Source organism: Lissotriton helveticus, chromosome 2_1, assembly GCF_964261635.1.
Source record: "Lissotriton helveticus chromosome 2_1, aLisHel1.1, whole genome shotgun sequence".
In the NCBI taxonomy this organism is placed as follows: domain Eukaryota; kingdom Metazoa; phylum Chordata; class Amphibia; order Caudata; family Salamandridae; genus Lissotriton; species Lissotriton helveticus.
In genome coordinates, this window is record NC_136059.1 from 687,203,406 (window position 1) to 687,221,842 (window position 18,437).

Here is an 18,437-nt window from a genome sequence, read left to right on the forward strand (position 1 = left end):
AGACCTGGATGTTTTTGAGCTTACCTTTGAGGCGTTGGATTTATTTTGGGGAAAAAACTGTGTGATATTTTTAGAACTGAAAAAATAAGTTAGGTATCAAGCAAAGAAAAACTGAAAAGTGTATGTGTATATATTTAATTTCATAATTTGCTTATGTATTTGAAACAACATGTATTTATATTTTTTCATTAACTAGACTTAGTTTTCATTATAAAATTAACTTTTAGGTAACAGTCAGCTAAGAAAGTATTTGCATCAATAAAGGTTTGTACCAGTGTTTAAATTAGTAGACAATTTACCTCTGGTTTAACCTGTGAGTGATGAAGTTTTTACATATTCAGCTTTCCATAACTGTCAATTGCTACTTTTCAACTGGTTACTGTTCTTTTCCCCTTTTTACTGGGAGTCTATTACACTTTAGTTATATTTACTCACGGTTTGAGCCTTGGAGGTAAAAGGACTGAAATATCGAGAGTACTCCTTGATAACTCTAATGTGGAGTATGGATATTCATGAAAATGATGATGTCTACTCTGTTATGGGTCCAGCCCTGATACATTTGGTTATTCTTCCACAAGCAGAAAGAATGCAGATGTGTTTATTATTGCGGAGCGGAGAGCTTACACAGTAGATCACATGTAAACTTGTTAAATCAGGGATGGTGTCCCTAGGTGGACAAGAACAAAGCAACAACAAGGAAACAAACTTCTGTGGGTAACACACTCAGCAGCGCTGGCATGGATAGAGGGCAGTGGGGGGAGGAAGGGTAATGTAAAAAATAAAAATAAAAACCACTTACCTTATCGTCACGTCCCGCCTCTCTGCTCCGTCTCTCCTCCGCATCGGAAATGGAACCAGGAAGCACACCCAGTCTCCTCTGACCAATTACAACGCAGCAATGCAGCATTGTGATTGGTCTGAGCGCAGTGGTTCAGCACTCAGACGGGGACTGGGGGCCTGGCATGTTCTCCACTCAAGCTGTAATGCAGCCTGGATTGAAAACATGGAAAGTGCGCATGACTTTTTGGCTGGCCCCAGATAGCGGGCCATAGCATCTTGAACATTTCAGTGTGCCCACCGCTCCTCCCATGCCCTGCTCTGAGAGCAGAGCAGCCCCGCCCGCCCACCCACTCGCAAAGCAGCTGTAACAAATAAAATGATATTAACATTCAGTTATCGTTTTATTTTTCCTTTAGTCACACTGCATAAAAGCAGTGGGGCAATGCTCCTTCGCCACTGAACACACTGCTCTTTCCAAGAACCTAGTTTGATGTCACTTTTCTGGGACTTATTCTAAAAGGCCTACAGGAAACGTACTTTGTCAACTTGTGAAACTTCACTCTGCCGACCAAGAAAATTAGAATTGCACATACCTATATAAATTAGACATGAACAGATGAGGAGAAGCAGGACATTAGCAGTCAGTATTATGAGGCTTTTCAAGGGTTGTATGTTAAAAACATGACGACTAATAACTCGACCTACCACTATATCAACGAGGTAAGTATGTAAAACAAAAAACTAACTACTATGTCAACAATATACACACTGCCCAAACCTAAACCAACCCTTACATCTAATGGTACCTAAATTTAAATCTTGTCCTACTCCTACCATTCATGCATAACTAATCCCTACCCTACACTTAAGAGCACTTTTTATACTAACCCTAAATCTATATTGGAACAGGAATTTATACCATTATTTGGTCAATAAATGTCTTCTAGAGGATTCTCATTACAAAAAAAAAATTCCCTTACTCACCAAACTAGATAGCATACTTCGTCATTGGGCTGCTGCTCCTCACTTGAAACTCCCATATGGTAGTTTGAGTGGGATCCCTCAGTCGGAGGCACATAAGGAGATCTTTGATGATAAGATGATGATTTGTGGTACGTATAGAGTCAGAGAAAGTGAAATTAAAATGACCTAAGGCTTTTGCTGAACAACTTTATTTGGAAGTTAGCCTTGTTAAGATTAAAAATTGCAAAACAACAATAGGCATATTTAAGAATCCTTCATTCTGAAGCTCAACATGTCTCAGCCAGATTGGGTAAATCCATAAGAGGTCATTGGCGTTTGTCAAGTCCAACAACCTATCAAACAGTTGACCTAACGTTTGATCTAGTTATAATCTAAACTAAGGTGTTAATGTTAATGTTGAAAAAGACTTGTAAAGTGCACGTACACCGGGTGGTTTCATGGCGCTGTGAAAGGCTCTGTACGCTACCAGTGGAACATTAATTATAGGCTTGTGCAAATAGCCACGTTTTAAGGGACTTCCTGAATTACAGAAGGTCAGTGCAGAACCGAATCTCCAATGGGAGGGAGTTCCACAGTCTGACGTACCCGTTTGAATGACGGGATGATGAGGAGTGAGAGGTGAGCGGAGCGTAGGTTACGAGACGGAATGTGCCCGAGTATCAGGCTGTAAATGAATTTGGGATTATTGCTATGCATGGATTTGAAGATAAGGCAGCCCACCTTAAAAGTGCAGCGTTGAGGAACAAGGAGCCAATACAATTTCCTCAACAGAGGGGTTGATGGCTGCCATCTAGGTTGACGAAAAATCATTCTGGCTGCATGATTTTGGACCATCTGCAGCCGTTTGAGCAAGTAGATCAGCATGCCCAAGTACACCGAATTAGCATAGTCCAAGAGCGACAGGACGGTGTAAACATGCATACAAACCTCAAATACACTTGCAAGGCAATACCTTCCAAGGTATTTGCCTGTAATTCTGAAAAGACAAGGCAGAACAACTAGCAATGCTTTCAAGGCTGCCAGTCCCAATATTACACTTGTGTCAAACATCAAACTGTCAACAACACAAATACATGCATCACACAGGTAGACACCAACACGAGACTTATATGTGCAGTTGTAATTGATTTTTTATGAGATATAAATTGCTTCTGCTTACCCTAACTAACACCGAGAGAGCGACTTCGACAGGTCTGTGCAGTAAGGTTCTATAGTCATGCTCATAAGGAGGGTATATATACCAAAGAAATTCAGTTTTTGTACTTTAAGGACAAGCCTCATCAAGAGACCTTACCGGTGGGACCACCTATTGATCGTCAGCGTGCCATTTAAAAAATGTCAGATGCGGGCTCTTTCCTGTGGAAAAAGGAGCATAGCATTACATGCATCTGATGCAATGTGCCTAGAAAATCTACCAAAATGCATAGAATGAGGAAGACGGACAACATATTTCTTCTGCAATTTCTTGGTAGAGTGCAGATCAAATCTTTCTCATGTGATAGTAAACACCTCACCTAAATGTAATGTAATGTTCTTAGACTGTCATTGTTTCGTCCTTGATATGTTTCCTATTATGCTGTGTTTATATTACATAAATTAAGATGCTAATCCTTTGTTGGTCTACATGCATCTAATATTATTCTTACTTTTCGGTTTGCCATGCATCGCAGCCCACAAAGGCATGTAATCATATAAATGACACTCTCACTTTGGAGGGGAGTGTGACAAGCATATTTGCCATGTCATAATGTCACCTAAGAACATTTTCTTCATTATTTTTGTGAGGCATCAGACACTACACTTACCAGGGCTGGTGAGCGGTGCCACAGTGTAGATCCTGACTATCAGTGTGTAGTTTGGGTCTAGAGTGCCCCCAATTGTCCCTAATGTGTGTTGCCCTTTTATAGGAAAACAATGGTGTTTCCTATTAGGAGCTAACAGAATTCAATATTTGCTAATGTTTTGAAATGATCCTGCTGATTCTGTTAGAGACTGACGAAAAAGTGGTAAAATAAATAATTCTTCTTGTTCCAGATTTAGGAGTTGGTCTCAAGTAATGCTTCTTGAATATTATACCATGCTCTTTTGCAGGCCAGTTTAATACCTTTGCTCGTATATGATTTATCCTTTGTTCGGTTGTCATTGTATGAGCTTGTTCCTCGAATATGATCAAGTCTGAGCAATTACATCTGAGATGGATAAATTATCCGTGCAGTAAATTCTCACAGGGCAGGTTTACCTTCTGAGAAAGTCCAAGCCCTCTCATTTATAACACCCAGGTCCTATGGCCTTTTTGTGGTATTGCATAAGAAAGGTAAGAGATTCTCTTAAACCTTGGGAGGTGAGTATGTCTCTTTTTGTGTTCAGAGGCAGTATAGTTGAAAAGTCTCCACACTACGTTGCCTGTGATAGCAGCTTCCCCACCTGAGAGGGCCCACAAATAAGGCAGCGTGTTCACTTCTGGGGAAAATCACTCATTGGTAAGGCTTTCGCGATGGTGGCTCATGCTGCTGGTAAGATACCGTTGTTCCGCTGTTCCATCCGACAGCGTCTACTGACGGGTAACTAGACTCAGCACTCAGGTCGGCCGCAGGTGAAAGGAGAATTCACAAAGAAGTCCTCCCTACGCATAGGGTTAACAATTAGTATTTGTCACACAATAACTTTTAAAGGCTAATTAAGCATCAGAGCAGTCTTAACTTGTACCAATTTCAAAAGAGTGGATCAAGAAATAGAGCACAAACACCTTCCTCTGTCAAACTGGATTCCAGTGGTTCAACAGCATCACTATATATTGCTGTAGAAATACACAATATCAAGATAAATTGACATTGACCCAACTAAAACACACACTTTCATGATATGCTGGAGTAAGAACACCCCCTTGGAACAAATAAAGCAAATAAGTTTCACTGAAGAACACCCTATCATGGTGCTGGGGCAGAGGCGAGGTCAGAATAGACTCTAGAGTGCTGCCTACAAACTGACACTAAGTTACGTGCTAAATTAGGCCTTGCCTCTTATGGAGTACAAAGCATTCTTACCTCAAGTGACAGTTTCCTTGCTGCAAACGAGTGGGGCAGAATGTCTGATGAGATCGAAAACAATGAAGAGAAAGGACACAAAGTCAATCTGACCCAAAAAGATAAATAGCATTAGGTAACTAGAAAACGTCTAAAGCAACTTTGTCATAAAAAAACAGATCACATCAAAGACTTTTCTAATAGATACGTCCATGGAAATTAACAACCTTATATATCACCACAATCCAGTCTTTTCAGTGTTCTGCTGTCAGTTTAGGGATACTGGACTCACACAGGGGGCTGCAATCCTAAAGCGTTTGGTCCTATGCGGAGCTAAAAACCTATTACATTCCTATGGGGGGAACAATCAGAAGGAATACATTTTAATATTGTGGAGTGGTAGGCAAACAAACGATCCTGAGGTGCTTGGAAAACAAAAGATCCAACATAAAGCACACTGCTCCGTCAGTCTCAACCATGAGGAAGCCCCCACTGATAGCAGGAGCAGAGTAACCACTGATAGCAGGAGCATGGTACAAGGCATTATGTCCAGCCCTGTTTTATCTGCAGTGAACCACAGCACACTATGTAAACCAATATGGATCATATGAATGTGGCCACCATCTGCGGTTTGTTGAGAAAACATGGTTAACATTGCTCCATGATTTCCTGATATAAGAGCTCTTACACACCCTACTTAAAGCAGATTACTGGCAGTCGCCAATAGGTAGTTATAGTTAGGACCTAGTTTCCATAGGAAAAGCATATTTTGCTTTTCCAATAACTTTGGCGCCGGTTGACGAATCTTCGTGAAATTTTCAAAACCAGTGGCCGGCTCTGGTCAGCTTCTGTCTTGAACGATTCGGGGTGATTCGCCAAGCGGGGGCCGAGAAAAAAGTGGGGGTCCCAAAGTGTGTTTTCCCCATGTTATATTCCATAGGAAACTTTAGGCAGAGCTACAGCCCGAATTGCTGAACGGAATTACACCAAATTTGGAAAAAAGGTAGCCCTTTGTTCAGAAAAAATCCTTTTTGTTAAATGGTGTAAATCCGTTCAGTAGTTCCTGAGAAATTAGAAAAAGAAAAAGTTTCGATATCTATGGCCGTGGTGGGTTCGCGAACCCTCCAGACCACAAGCTTCATTCTAATTGGCTGCCAGCACTCCAAACCAGGAAGTGTTGGCAGTCATTTTGTGACTTGGTAGAAGAAAACAGTAGAAAAAAGATTAAAAAAGAAGAAAAGGGGGCAGGGTAAAAACCCCCTGACTCCCTAGGCCTGCTCAAGGACCCCCAGGGGCAAAAAAAGCATTAAAAAAAATAATAATTACGACGGAAATTGCGATGGGGTCGCGAATCCCTCCAAAATTATTTTAAAAAAATGAAGCGCAGGCTCCCGTGCTTCGTTTAAAAAAAGCCCCCGGGTGGGCCAGGCCCTGGGGGCACTATAAATTCATTAGCGGGGGCCCCGCAGTCCCGGGGACCGCCACCTCCCAGGGGCTGTTAAAAAATGCACAGATGTCCCAATCCCCCCCACAGTGCCCCGGGGACCGCCACCTCCCCGGAGCTGTACACTAGTTGGGAAGGGGGCCGCACGGCCCCCCTTCTGGAGCCCTTCTTGGCCCTGGGGACCGCCACCACCCAGTGCCCACCCCTGGGACACTGCTGTTTGCTATGGCAGGGTGGCAGCTGTGCGGTTCCCGCCCGGTCATAGCAAACACCGCTTTGGATTTTGGAAGTGAGAGCAGGCGCTTCCCAAATCTAAAGCAGATTGCTTTTCCACAAGGTATGCTGCATTTTAGCAGCTCCCCGTGTGGAAAAGCAATGCCGGCTCCGCAGGAGACGGGGAGCCCGCGGGACCGTGGGGGAATCGGGGCTCCCCCGACGGTCCCCAACGGAGAGGCCAGGCTCCAGGAGAAGGGGACCCTGGGGCCAGAAGTAGCCCGGGAGGGGGGCCCTGCGGCCCCAAGCCCCTTAAAAAAATTAAATAAAAGGAAATGACCCGGGGGATGGAGTCCCCGGGTCATAAACGGCCTGAGGAGGGGGGCCAAGCGGCCCCCCTCTAAATATATAAAAATAAATACTGCCCATGCCCCAGGGGATGGGGTCCCCGGGGCCGAAAATGGCCTAGAGAGGGGCGCCAAGCTGCCTCCTTGCGTTTAAAAAAAAAAAAGTTAACAAAATAGGGGTCAGGGCCTGGGGGATGGGGTCCCCAGGGCCCAAAAATAGGAAAGGAAGGGGGGGCCACACAGCCCCCCTTCTAAAAAAAAGTGATGTCATTTGAGATGTCATCAGTGATGTCACTGACCATGTCATGAATGATGTAATATGTGACGTCGCTCAGAAGGGCATTGCGGGTGCCCGAGTTATAGTTAGCTGAACTAACTATAATGGGGCAATTTCTATGGCTTTGTACGAGAGAAATGTCCAACTAACTTTAAAGTCCCTGAAACCGATGTTTTTTTTCACTGAATTTCTAAGGTTTTTTAAATGCTAATTTCTAACTATAACATACCTGAAACCTATGGTTTTTTCAGAGAATTTCAATGTTTTTTTAAATGCTAATTTCTCTATAACGTCCCTGAAACCTATGGTTTTTTCAGTGAATAGATATATATATATATATATATCCAGCCATATGCAGATCCCATTGAGAATGCAGCCTCACAAAGGTAAATGTTCGCCCGCTTTAATTGGTAAAACAGCCTGCCAGCAGGAGTACAACACAGGAAACAAAGTGTTCGCTTTAAAAAACGCCAGACGCGTTTCAGGATATCGTCCTTTCCTCAGTGGCGTGTAAGGGCAAACTGATTGGTGCAAGCGCTGAAACTGAAAACACTCCGTGTCAAATCACCTGCTCAAATAGGCGTGGCCTCTTGCGGGGTCTTCTGGGTGATGTAGTGTTATCATTAGTAAAACCTCAGTGGGCGCGCCGGCACAACTTCAGACTATAAGCCTCATTAATGCGTGTCTCTGTGGAGGCTCCTGCCCCGCTTTGTGGACTGTCAACCGGGGCTCGGCGCTGTCTTCCTCTGCTAGATTTCAGCTCCGCCTTTGCTCCATACCGATGGTACCACCTGGATGCCGTCGAGGATCCGCCAGAGCGACAGGCGCATTCTCGCGACCGGGACGGCCGCTATACATCCATATATATATATATCGAGAGAAAGTGAGAGAGTGAGAGACAGAGAGCATATTGCTCATAGAATACATCTTATTCTTACTGACCTCAAGGAAACCCTAGGATGCTGTTAGAACAAAACCATCACATTCAACTTCTACGGAAACCAAAAGACGAAGAAATGCAATTCCTGTTCCTATAATGTAGTATCCTAGTATTCAGTTCATGGTAAAGTTATACCATTTTCACCATCTACTCAGCCATGGAATGTTGCAGTGATGATGCGCTTAGGAATGTTGGGAGCCTGTGAGGAGAAGTAACAGTTGAGAGTAGGCTGAGCAGCATGCTGGCTGCTCCTGGTGGGGCTGATCTACATATCTTGTAACTAACTACAATAAATCATCCTGAACTACAACAACCTGCTTGGACCTTGTTACTACATATAACAATAAGCAGAAGCAAAAATAATTACACCCAGGGTTCTCTATCAGCTCTCAGCTCCATTCCTCGCACATCTGCTAAAAGCCTCCCTGATTTCAATGGAGGAAAAATAATGGTATGAAATAGAAAATACCAGCGTTTCCATTCTTTCTTGACATAGGAAAAAACTGCAGCAGGAGTGCAAAAGCAACAACTATATTTGAAAAAAGGTGAAACCCACCTGCTGACGTACTAACCGATAAAGAAAATGCCAAAGGCGACATACTTTGTTAATGGGCCATGTTGGAGCTTTGTGGGAGTTTTATCATGTTTCAAAATAGTCACATTTCCTCCCTTCCACTATCAGCATCGCTGCGCTAATATCAGGGTTGTATTTCATTCAGTTAATACTCATCCATGCAGACGCTTCTGAGTGACACGGTGACAGAGCGGTGTCTCTCCTACCTGTACTTAGGATAATCGAGGTATAAAGCTTGAAGGCAGATGAGCGCTTGCATGCCCATTTTACTACAAAATAGAACAGAGCATAAATAATACTGATACAAGGTGTACGTGTGGCCTTCCTACCGTTTAGAATGAATGGAAAAATGTCAGAAAAACAGCTGAAAAAACCCACAATAAATACTGCAAATGAAACTTCAAATATGACTACCTTATATGGTCATACAAAAATGCCCCAATTAAAATGCATTACTCAATTTACTCTCTGATGTATTGAGTGGTTTCAATGTATTTTGGAAACACAGATCAGCCAGTAGTTTGACTGTAAGATTGGTCTACCATGGACAGTTAGTCAGATTATCACATATTTAGTCAATTTGGTATAACCAATTAGAGTGAGAAGCATTTTACAACTTATTTCAATGCTGCCTTCTGAACCTTCATCCAGGCTTAAATCTCCTCAAACAACTGCAAATCACATCTCTTGTACTTTCTGACACAGGTGGATGAAAACTACATTCAGGTCCCCAAAAGTGAAACTTCAAATGATGTTCAGAAGGTTGAACACAGTCAGTCAATAAACTTTATTCAGTTTTTGTTAGCAAAACCATAAAAGTTACACAAATTCAATACATAAAAACAATAAGTTATTGACAGAATGTTTTAAAAACAAGCTACGTTACCACACAATAGATCATCTAAAACATGTCTAAATGAACAGACACTACATGTCCATACAGTGCCTAGATTTCATAGAAGCTTTTAAAAACCCTACTATAAAAATGATACATTCATCCTTCAACAATTGAAGATACACCAGGGTTGGTCTGACTTGATTAAAATCAATTTTTTTAAAAATAGGAACTAAAAAGTGCCTCCTGGGGACTTCATACAGTTTACAAAAGAACACAAAGTGCAGCAGATCCTGAGGAGACTTTCCGTCGCAGCCACAGGAAGCTAGCACTTGGCCTCTGGTAGCCCCCTTGGGTCTTGCTAACAGGAAATGAAAGAGATTCAACCAAAACCTGGTTAAAAGACATTTTTCATGTGTTGTCAAGGACCCCATAAGATAGGGTTCTGACAGTGGCGTTGATTTAAGCAATAAATATGACCGGACGCTAGGTTTAGGGGTCTCTCTGCTTCCCGGTCTGCACGCCTTCTGCTCTGAAAAGCTATCTTAGTTAATTCCACATTCTTTCTTACAATAACATCTGGATTGGAGAATAAAACACCCCGCCCAATCCATTCAAACCCTCTCTTTATATAATTAAACCAGGGGATAAGTGCTACATTATCTAGAGACATGCATTCTCTTAAAATCAAATGAGTGAGGATTAGGTCTTCGTTTAACCAACACTTTAACCAGAAAATCAGGGGACGCAAGGCCAGGGTATCACTTAGGTAGGGAACACCCAGTTCTTCGTGTACCGCTAAATTTGAGGTCCCTCGTGGGACACATAATAGTCGTTTTAGAAACCCATTTTCCACTACCTGGAGGGGCTCCATAACCGCATATCCCCAAATCTCACTACCAGAAGTTGCTATTGATAAGCTTTTTGCTTGATACACTTGGAGCATTTCTCCTGTCGGTTTCTTCCCCACTTTCGAAGCAAAATTAAAAATTGCTGCATTGACCCGAACCAGCTCCCCTTTTTTCTCTGAATTAAGGGGTCCCATTTAAGTTGATTGTCGAATAAAACCCCTAAACAAGAGAATACATTTGTGCGGGGGATCTTGTCATTGCCAGTACTGAACTGAAAGCTCTTTTTCGTTTGTTTCCCCACTTTCATGACATAAAACTTCGAGTTGTTAATGGTCAAGTCCCGCTCTGGCATAAATCCCGAAAATGTAGTTAGAAGGGTTTGTAAACCCAGTACAGTTCTGGATATTAGGACGGCGTCATCCGCATAGAGCAGAACTGGAATGCCCCGCCGTCCTACATGGGGGAAATCAGCTCCAGTTGCCCTCAGTACACTTTCTAATTCATTAATATAAAAGTTAAATAAAAAAGGTGCCAGAATGCAGCCTTGCCGGACTCCCTTCTTGACCTCAAAGTCCCTTGTGAGAACCTGACATTGGCTTTAGTCGGTGAGTGCAGGTCCTCAAGAAAGTTAACAATATCGTTTTCCACCCCCATTGCCCTCATGGATTGTCATAGCTTAACCCTATTTACACAGTCAAAAGCAGATGACAAATCCATGAATGCAAGGTGGATGGTTCCAGGGTGCGCGACAGTGTATTTGTTCAGTATCATAAATAAATTAAGGCACTGAGCAACAATGGAGCTCCCCGGCCGGAAACCATACTGGACGTCCGAAAGTATCTTGTTCTCATCTGCCCAGGTTGTTAATTTCTGTAAATGGACACGTCCCACCACTTTGACCACTGAATCAATGAGCGAGATTGGTCTGTAGCAGTGGGTACTGTTTCTATTGCCCTTTTTAAAAACTGGGGCTATTGTTGAAGAAGCCCAAGACTGAGGACAGCCATTCTTTGAAGCAGCATTAAATAATTACTCTAAAATCGGCACCCAAAACGAAGGGTCTGACTTGAATAGATCCGGGGGATCCCATCTGGGCCTGGGGTTTTATTGATAGATAGCCCTAAAATACCTTCCATGAACTCACCCCTATCGAAATTTATCGCATCTTCCTATCCTGGGGTTCTCTACAAATAAGCTCAGGCGGACAGTCAAACATAGATTTAAAATGGAGTACCCACTCCACCTCTGTAATGTGAGCAGCAAGGCTCCCCCCTTCCTTATCAAACAGGGGCCCATTCACAACACTCCAGATCCTCAAGCTGTTCCTCAGAGTACTGGAGTCAATCAGCTCCTTCCAGTCCTCTTCCTTCAGTGCTCCCTTACGTTTAGCCCGGGCTAACTTATATTCTTTACGACAGACACAGACCTCAGATTGAACTCTTGGTTGAGCTGCCAAAGCTTCACTCAGCCGCTTAGCTGCTTTGGAGCAGTGGGAGTCAAACCATCTGGGGCCATGTGAGGAATTTCCTCTGGCCAGGACACTTAACAATTCACCAACTGTATGCGCTATTGCCTCATAGGCACCAAGGATCTCATTAGGAGTGGACCTCTCAGATGTACATAATGACAGTTCGTGGGCACAAGATGTTTTCACCTTGTTATAGAAACGGTCAAGGGACACCTGGGACCATTTTAATCTGTGCTTTTTATCCGTCGGCCTCAGAGTACCCCTGTTTGATGCCTCCCCAATTTTTGCCAAAAGTGGACCCGTCATATAGACTGTCAAAGGGTTATGGTCGCTGAATTCGCTTTCCACTATAGTAAAACCATTAAAAGAAGATTGCAGCGAGGATGAAATTAGAATAAAATCAACACATGATCCTCTTCCATGTCCTTTAAACGTTGGCATGGGGAACTTAGTGTACGGGACCGTTAAAGACATCATGACCACTAAATCTAGTTCATTTAGCATAGTATTCGACAATTCCCCTTGGGAATGGTGTTCAAAATGAAAGCCCCTCATACAGGGGCAGCCCAGCTCTAAAATACAGGATATTGATGGGTTGCCACAAGGGTGTATATTAAAATCACCTAAAACCAGAGGTTATTAGTTTCAGGGCCTATGAATTGTTTTAAAGTGGTTCCCAGGATAGTGATATTGCACACCTTATGCGGGCAAGCCACCGAATTATAAAAATGGACAATTCCCCTTATTGCTGACAATGCCAGAGTTCCCGAGTGTGTAGTTGGTTTCACCTGCAACTTACAATCAACGGCCACAGAGATGTATGTAACTAAACCACCCTTTGGTCTGCCTCTCACCGATGGTGTGGTCTGAACAAAGAATGCCTTATAGCCTTTCAAGAAGAGATCACAGTCCACCGACCATGTTTCTTGGAGACTAATTACAGTGTATTGCTTCACAAAACATACCCACGATGGGTCTTGGAGCTTATTGGCCAGCCCTGCAATGTTCCAAGATAAGAAATTGTTAGACCTCACGACTGGGTGCCTCACAGCTACCACCCCTGAGGACTGAGGAAGTGTAACAGGTTCTGATCCAGAAGGTACAAGGATCCTCAGTCAATCGCATTTCTCCACTCCAGATAGAGCTGAAAATCTGTTATCTAACGCCAGTGTATGGGCCATACCAAACCGCCCATCTGAATGAAGAGCTGGGTTGGCCATAGAGAAAGACTGTTGCCTGGGAGCTGGTTTGTTTAACGAACCTCCTAGTTGGGGATCCCTGTGACCATTTTCAAGCAGTTCCCTGTAGGGGGCTGGCTTATAAAAATAACCCAAAGGTAAAACTTTGATAACAGATCCAGTTAAGGGAGTGAGACTAATGTCCCTGGATAAGATACAGCCAGCAATGAAGGGGTTATCAAAATTTACGATAACGCAATCACCATTATCCAATTTGTGTAAGCTCCCTATCCAACTGACCCTACGTGCCATAAGAATGTTTGTGGATAACCGGGGGCCCATGGTTGTGTTGTGTGTGAACCAATGATTCAGTTTATTTATCAACTGCCCAAAGTCTTCCTTTACCCCGTAGGGGAGTGGAGGTACACTACATATGGGGTAGATTCGGGTGGGAGGTCGATGATCGGTAGACTCAATAACTGGGGCTCTCTACCCTCTAGCCTCCTTTCCCTATGAGACACGGGGGACCCTGCTCTACTGAAGGGCTGGGGTATAGTTGCCAGGGTATCTGCACTTCTGGGCCTGGTGCTATTAAGACTAATCTTGTGCTGTGCCTCACCATTTACTACAGTTCTTTCAATAGGCCCACCCCCTGCTCCTTCCCGCACTGCACTTTTGCCCCCCGTGGCTGCGATGTCTATGTTTTTGAGTGTACTAACTGTCGGCATAGCTGGCGGACTGCAACTAATAGTCCCCTCTAATTTAGCCAGCCTATCTTCTACTGCACTTATTTTTTTAAACATAGGGTCTAATAGGGTGGATACATGGTTTCAAGCCTTCTCCAGAAATTCCCCTCCTCAGTGCTGCCAATTAGCTGCCCTAACGTGGTCTGGATCATAGGGGTGGAATTACCCTCTGTACCAGCACTTGTGGGAAGGGCAGATAATACTATCCCTCATAGAGGTTCCCTATACTGATTTATTCAATTTCGCACACCCCGGCCCTTTGTATTTATAGAAAAGGATTCATTATTACAATCTAATTTAAGCTTTGCTTTCTGCCTTCTAGTTGTGGCCATAGTTTTCACAGGGGTAGGTTCATGCCCCACGGAAGAGCAAGAACCAGAATTTATCACTGTGACTGGGGCTGGGGCAGCAGATGGGGGCGGGCTCAGCCGGGATGGGATGCAATCTGATTGAGGGCCGGCAAGGAATCGGGGAGTGTAGGGGTTAAGGAAAGTCTATATTGCGGGGAGTGTGGATCAAGGGATAACCTTTGTTCAGTCAATTGTATTTCATGAATGAGGGCGGATTCTGCCCTCAATATGAAGGCATCTAAAGTACCGACCACACTTTTCCCCGTGTTTGGTTTCCGCTTACTCATGATTAACAGCCTCTAGACACACTGTATTAAATACACAAATCCCTATTAAAATGCAAATCTGCTGATATTAGCAGATTGCTTAGTGCAATGTGCAAAATACAGGCCAAAGCTAGAGCACAAATTGCTAGAATGATGAACAACAAAACTCCTCGGTACCTTAATTGTAACACTCAAAAGTGCTAGGTGCGGTTTAACAAGTGATAACCGTTGGATAAACGTAGCAGGTGGTAGCGAATTTCTATTGAGACTGGAAAACATTTTGAATCGGTGTCTCTAAAGAGGTTGGCGTTATGGCATCAATTGGTATGATCTGCCCATTCAATCCTGACCATCAAATCAAAGGCTCAGAGTTCCGCCTGCATATGTTGATTTGCAAGGATAAACCCAAACCAAGGGAAACTGCTGTTCCACCAAATGTTCGGCTTTCGAAGAAGAAAATAAATTGGCGTCCAGTTGAACTGAAAGAAGAGCCTAAAGTTGAACCTATACAAGACTACTATTTGGATTCCTATGATAAGGAACAACTGATTCAATGTCCGTATGATGCTTATCATCAAATCAGGGCCTGCAGGTTCCCATATCATATTATAAAGTGCAGAAAGAATCATCCTGATGTAGAGAGGGAACTGGCAACATGTCCTTTTAATGCACGTCATCATGTTCCGAGAGCTGAGATGAGTCACCACATATCCTCCTGTGACGACAAAAGCTGCATCGAGCAAGACATTGTTAATCAATCTAGCAGCTGTAGACGGGAAGAAGTGGTCCATTTGAGCACGTGGGAGACCCCGCCTTGTGACGAAGATTGGGATATGGACTTAAAGCAACAGTCTTGTCCAGCATTTATTTGGGGTGCCGTGAATTGTGCCGTAAACAGCACTGGACCGAATACGCTATTGGAGCAAAAAAGCAATCTCTGCTCTACCATCCGGGCTCCAAAGTCTCTGCCATATGTGCTCCCTTGGAAAACAAATTCAGCAATCCGAGAGTAGACTCCTCCCATTCAGTTTGGATATTGGTTTTGGAGTTAACTTGGAAGAAGACGCCGCACCATTCTCCGCAGTGCTGTCATTTTGTATTGTTAATCCTGTTGTAAAATTGAAAAACTGCTAAACACAACCCTGATGTACTTAATCAAGGTTAAGAAACTGCTTCAAATCACCAATCAGAAATGTCAATATTTTAGTGTAACAACTTTACTTGGGACTTTGTACTTGAAAAAATGTCTTCTGTTGTCCATTTGATTTAGACTTTGGGTTTAATGTAGAGTTTGGAAAGAATTGCCGTGAACTACATTTTCTCCCCTTACCTCATTTAAAGGTGGGCAAACTGCCAAGTTTCCAGTGGTGGAGCCTCCGCTGGGTCTGTCATCATCAACCCTTAGTCTGTCCCCTGTGGGACTTCCATGTAACAGTAGCGGATGACCCGTCCTAATAACTTGACTACTGCCACTAGTTTTTTCAACTTGGGGAAAATGGAAATGTCCCTAATACTCAAGGAAAAAAGTAGATGCAAATTGGAGACATTGATTAGTTTTTTCCAGTTACTGACTCTTGGCTTGCTTGTCTGTTTCTGAAAGACAAATGAATGCTGAGACTGCCACACAACTTTTCAGCATGATCAGTTTTTATTCGACTTGGCCAAAAGTGCATTCACCTTTGTGGCTAATGATTCCTTTTGATTGCTGTATATTTGCATTGGGAAACATTTTTTACATGTTTTGTGCCAGTTAAGTTTAAAAAGAATTGTTCATTGCAAAATTGTTTTTCATTAACATGTTAAATCAGTTTATTTTGTTGAATTTGTCGACTGGTTGAATTACGTGCATCATAGTGTCTAGATTTGGTATGGCTATCCTGTAATTACCACGTACGCATCTGGAATATGATGAGTCAGGCATTCGGAATATAATGAAACTGACATAGATGTTAGTTTCCAAAGTCTTGCCCAAAACACAGGATTCTTATATAAAAAATGACTTAAATGCCTGGCATACGTGTTAATTAATGTCAGACTTGCAATGATTCTGTGTAGGCAAACCTTCAACAGATATTTCTTTTAGAGTTGTAAAAACTCTAGTTTGACAGCAATTAAAAAATATTGCCGACCAGTTACGCTTGAAAGAATTTTATTTCTTGCGATATTACAAAAATAATGCAAATCAAGGACCTACAAGTAATGTAGGTTTTGCCTAGAACTGTCCTCATTTGCTGTGGCTACTCATCGGGTGAGCAAAGTTTCTATGCAAGTGAAACATTTGCAGAAAAGTTGTTTTTAATGTCTAGAAGCCATTGTTCTCTTGGCAGCACAGAACCAGCTAGTGAGTTATCCTTCTAACCTGCATGCGCATACATGGATCTGCCATTATGCAAGGCCTTAGTGAGTTCCATTCTGTTATAAAGTAGTGCAAGTTGAGACTTTTTATGTCACAGCCAGACATACTGCCCTATTCACAACATTTACTATATTCTTCACTTACATGACCTATTTTTATTTGTCGTGGTCGATACCAGTAGATGCAATATTAAGCAGAATACGGTGTTGTTGCCCGATAGGCCTTCCATAGCTTCCTACAAGGAACTCCCAACTGTAGTCTGCGACTGTGTCCCATTATTTTTCTAAGATTGCAGCTTCTCTTGGTCCCTCAGTACATAACTAGCGCCATATGTGTCCTTTTCCTCAGAGATAGGAGCCCTGATTCCTTGCTGAAAACGTTTTACATTTGTTCCTTATTTTGCAGTGCAAGTACCCAACTACTGCATTGAGAAACTCCATTAAAGCAGAGCTTTTATTTAATTTGGGCTTCATACGTGCACACATTTAAAAGAAATACTAATGTGCCTAAAATACAAAGGTTATGTGCAGAAGGGGATTTGCCTGCCACAGCTCTAACATTAAAACACCATTTTTACTTTACGATGTGCCTGGCACCGCGGAGCCCTCCCTCTTTGATTTTATGAAAATCATGCTAAATAGGCTTCCCTCTAAATTTGAGACTGCTCAAAATTTGATTTGGCGTGGCTGAGTTCCTCCCCCTGGATGCCCCAGTTTAGGAAGAACTAATGGTGACACTGGGGAGTTTTAGTTAAGCAGTTAACTTTGTTCAAAATTTAGGTTATTTAAAGCCATATTTGCCACTGTATCTGTAGAAAGGTGGTTTTAGACGTCACAGAATACCATTGAACTTTTGACCTCATTGATATGTGATTTTGCTATGTCAGTGAAAGCCAGAAGTTTTGTTGATCTGGTCGATGAGTGTTTTTGTAAATAACTGAACTATAGCTGTTGGGCATTAACACATTCGAACCCTCTGCTGTATATTTAGCTGTGGAACATCATATGTTCAGTGTATATTAATAAGTGTTCAAACTCGGTATAGTTTGCTTCAGCATGCTTAAAGCTATTTGAAAAAATACAGATCTCAAGCCCCACACTTTGCCTCTATTTTCAGCCTTCATGACAGAGCTGCCAGGCTTAGTTTTTCTGTGCTAGTTCTTTACTCCTTATTCTATAATTCATCTGTAAGTCATTGATTTGAATTCTCATAAATCTGCTTGATCTACCACCACATTGTCATTCATCACTAGAAAAAATATGCCCCATCCTTGCTTAACCATATCCCAGTGTCCTTAGCTTCGTGTTCTTGAATGAATCTATATCATTTGTTAAACCAATCCAATAGTACAGAATTTTGTAATCCTCCTAGCCCTGTGATGCAACAGGAGTATAAACATTAGTAGTGACTCATAATCTGTGTGTTGTGTCAGCCAATCCATATAGAAAAGATGTTTATTCAATGCTTTACATGTGTATGCAGCACCTTAGTGCCCTATATCATTGTTCTTAATAACTTTGTTTGTAGACTCGGTTGAAAAGCAGTGCTTTCTCTGCATTTGCAATGGAGTGTATTGCACTAATTCCAATAAATGTGCTCTAACCAATGGTAGACTTAATTGTTTGGCCTTATCATTGATTGTTCTGTGGAGGGTGATGCACTTGATGAGCTCATTGTGAAGCTACAGGAACGTGGTTCGAAAAAGATGTGGGGAAGCATTTCATGTCTCATTGTAGATTAGTTGGACCAAGTTTCACAGGTTTATTGTGATAATAAAAAGGAAGTACTGGTTGTAAGCAAAATGG

General features: G+C 42.5%; 2 protein-coding genes across 4 annotated transcripts in view; one reads left to right on the forward strand and one right to left on the reverse strand.

Annotated features, from left to right (window-relative positions):
- KIAA0825 (KIAA0825 ortholog) overlaps positions 1-18,437 on the reverse strand; it is a 2,250,404-nt gene that overhangs the window by 379,069 nt on the left and 1,852,898 nt on the right. The gene's annotated exons all lie outside the window — the stretch shown is intronic.
- LOC144818212 (gametocyte-specific factor 1-like) lies at positions 14,492-17,309 on the forward strand. The gene has a single exon (XM_078675382.1). It carries the CDS (start codon positions 14,588-14,590, stop codon positions 15,287-15,289), a length of 702 nt encoding a protein of 233 aa, XP_078531508.1. The 5' UTR covers positions 14,492-14,587; the 3' UTR covers positions 15,290-17,309.

Bases quoted from the DNA above. Each gene is read 5' to 3' on its own strand.
- LOC144818212 (XM_078675382.1), top strand. From the start codon at position 14,588: ATGGCATCAATTGGTATGATCTGCCCATTCAATCCTGACCATCAAATC.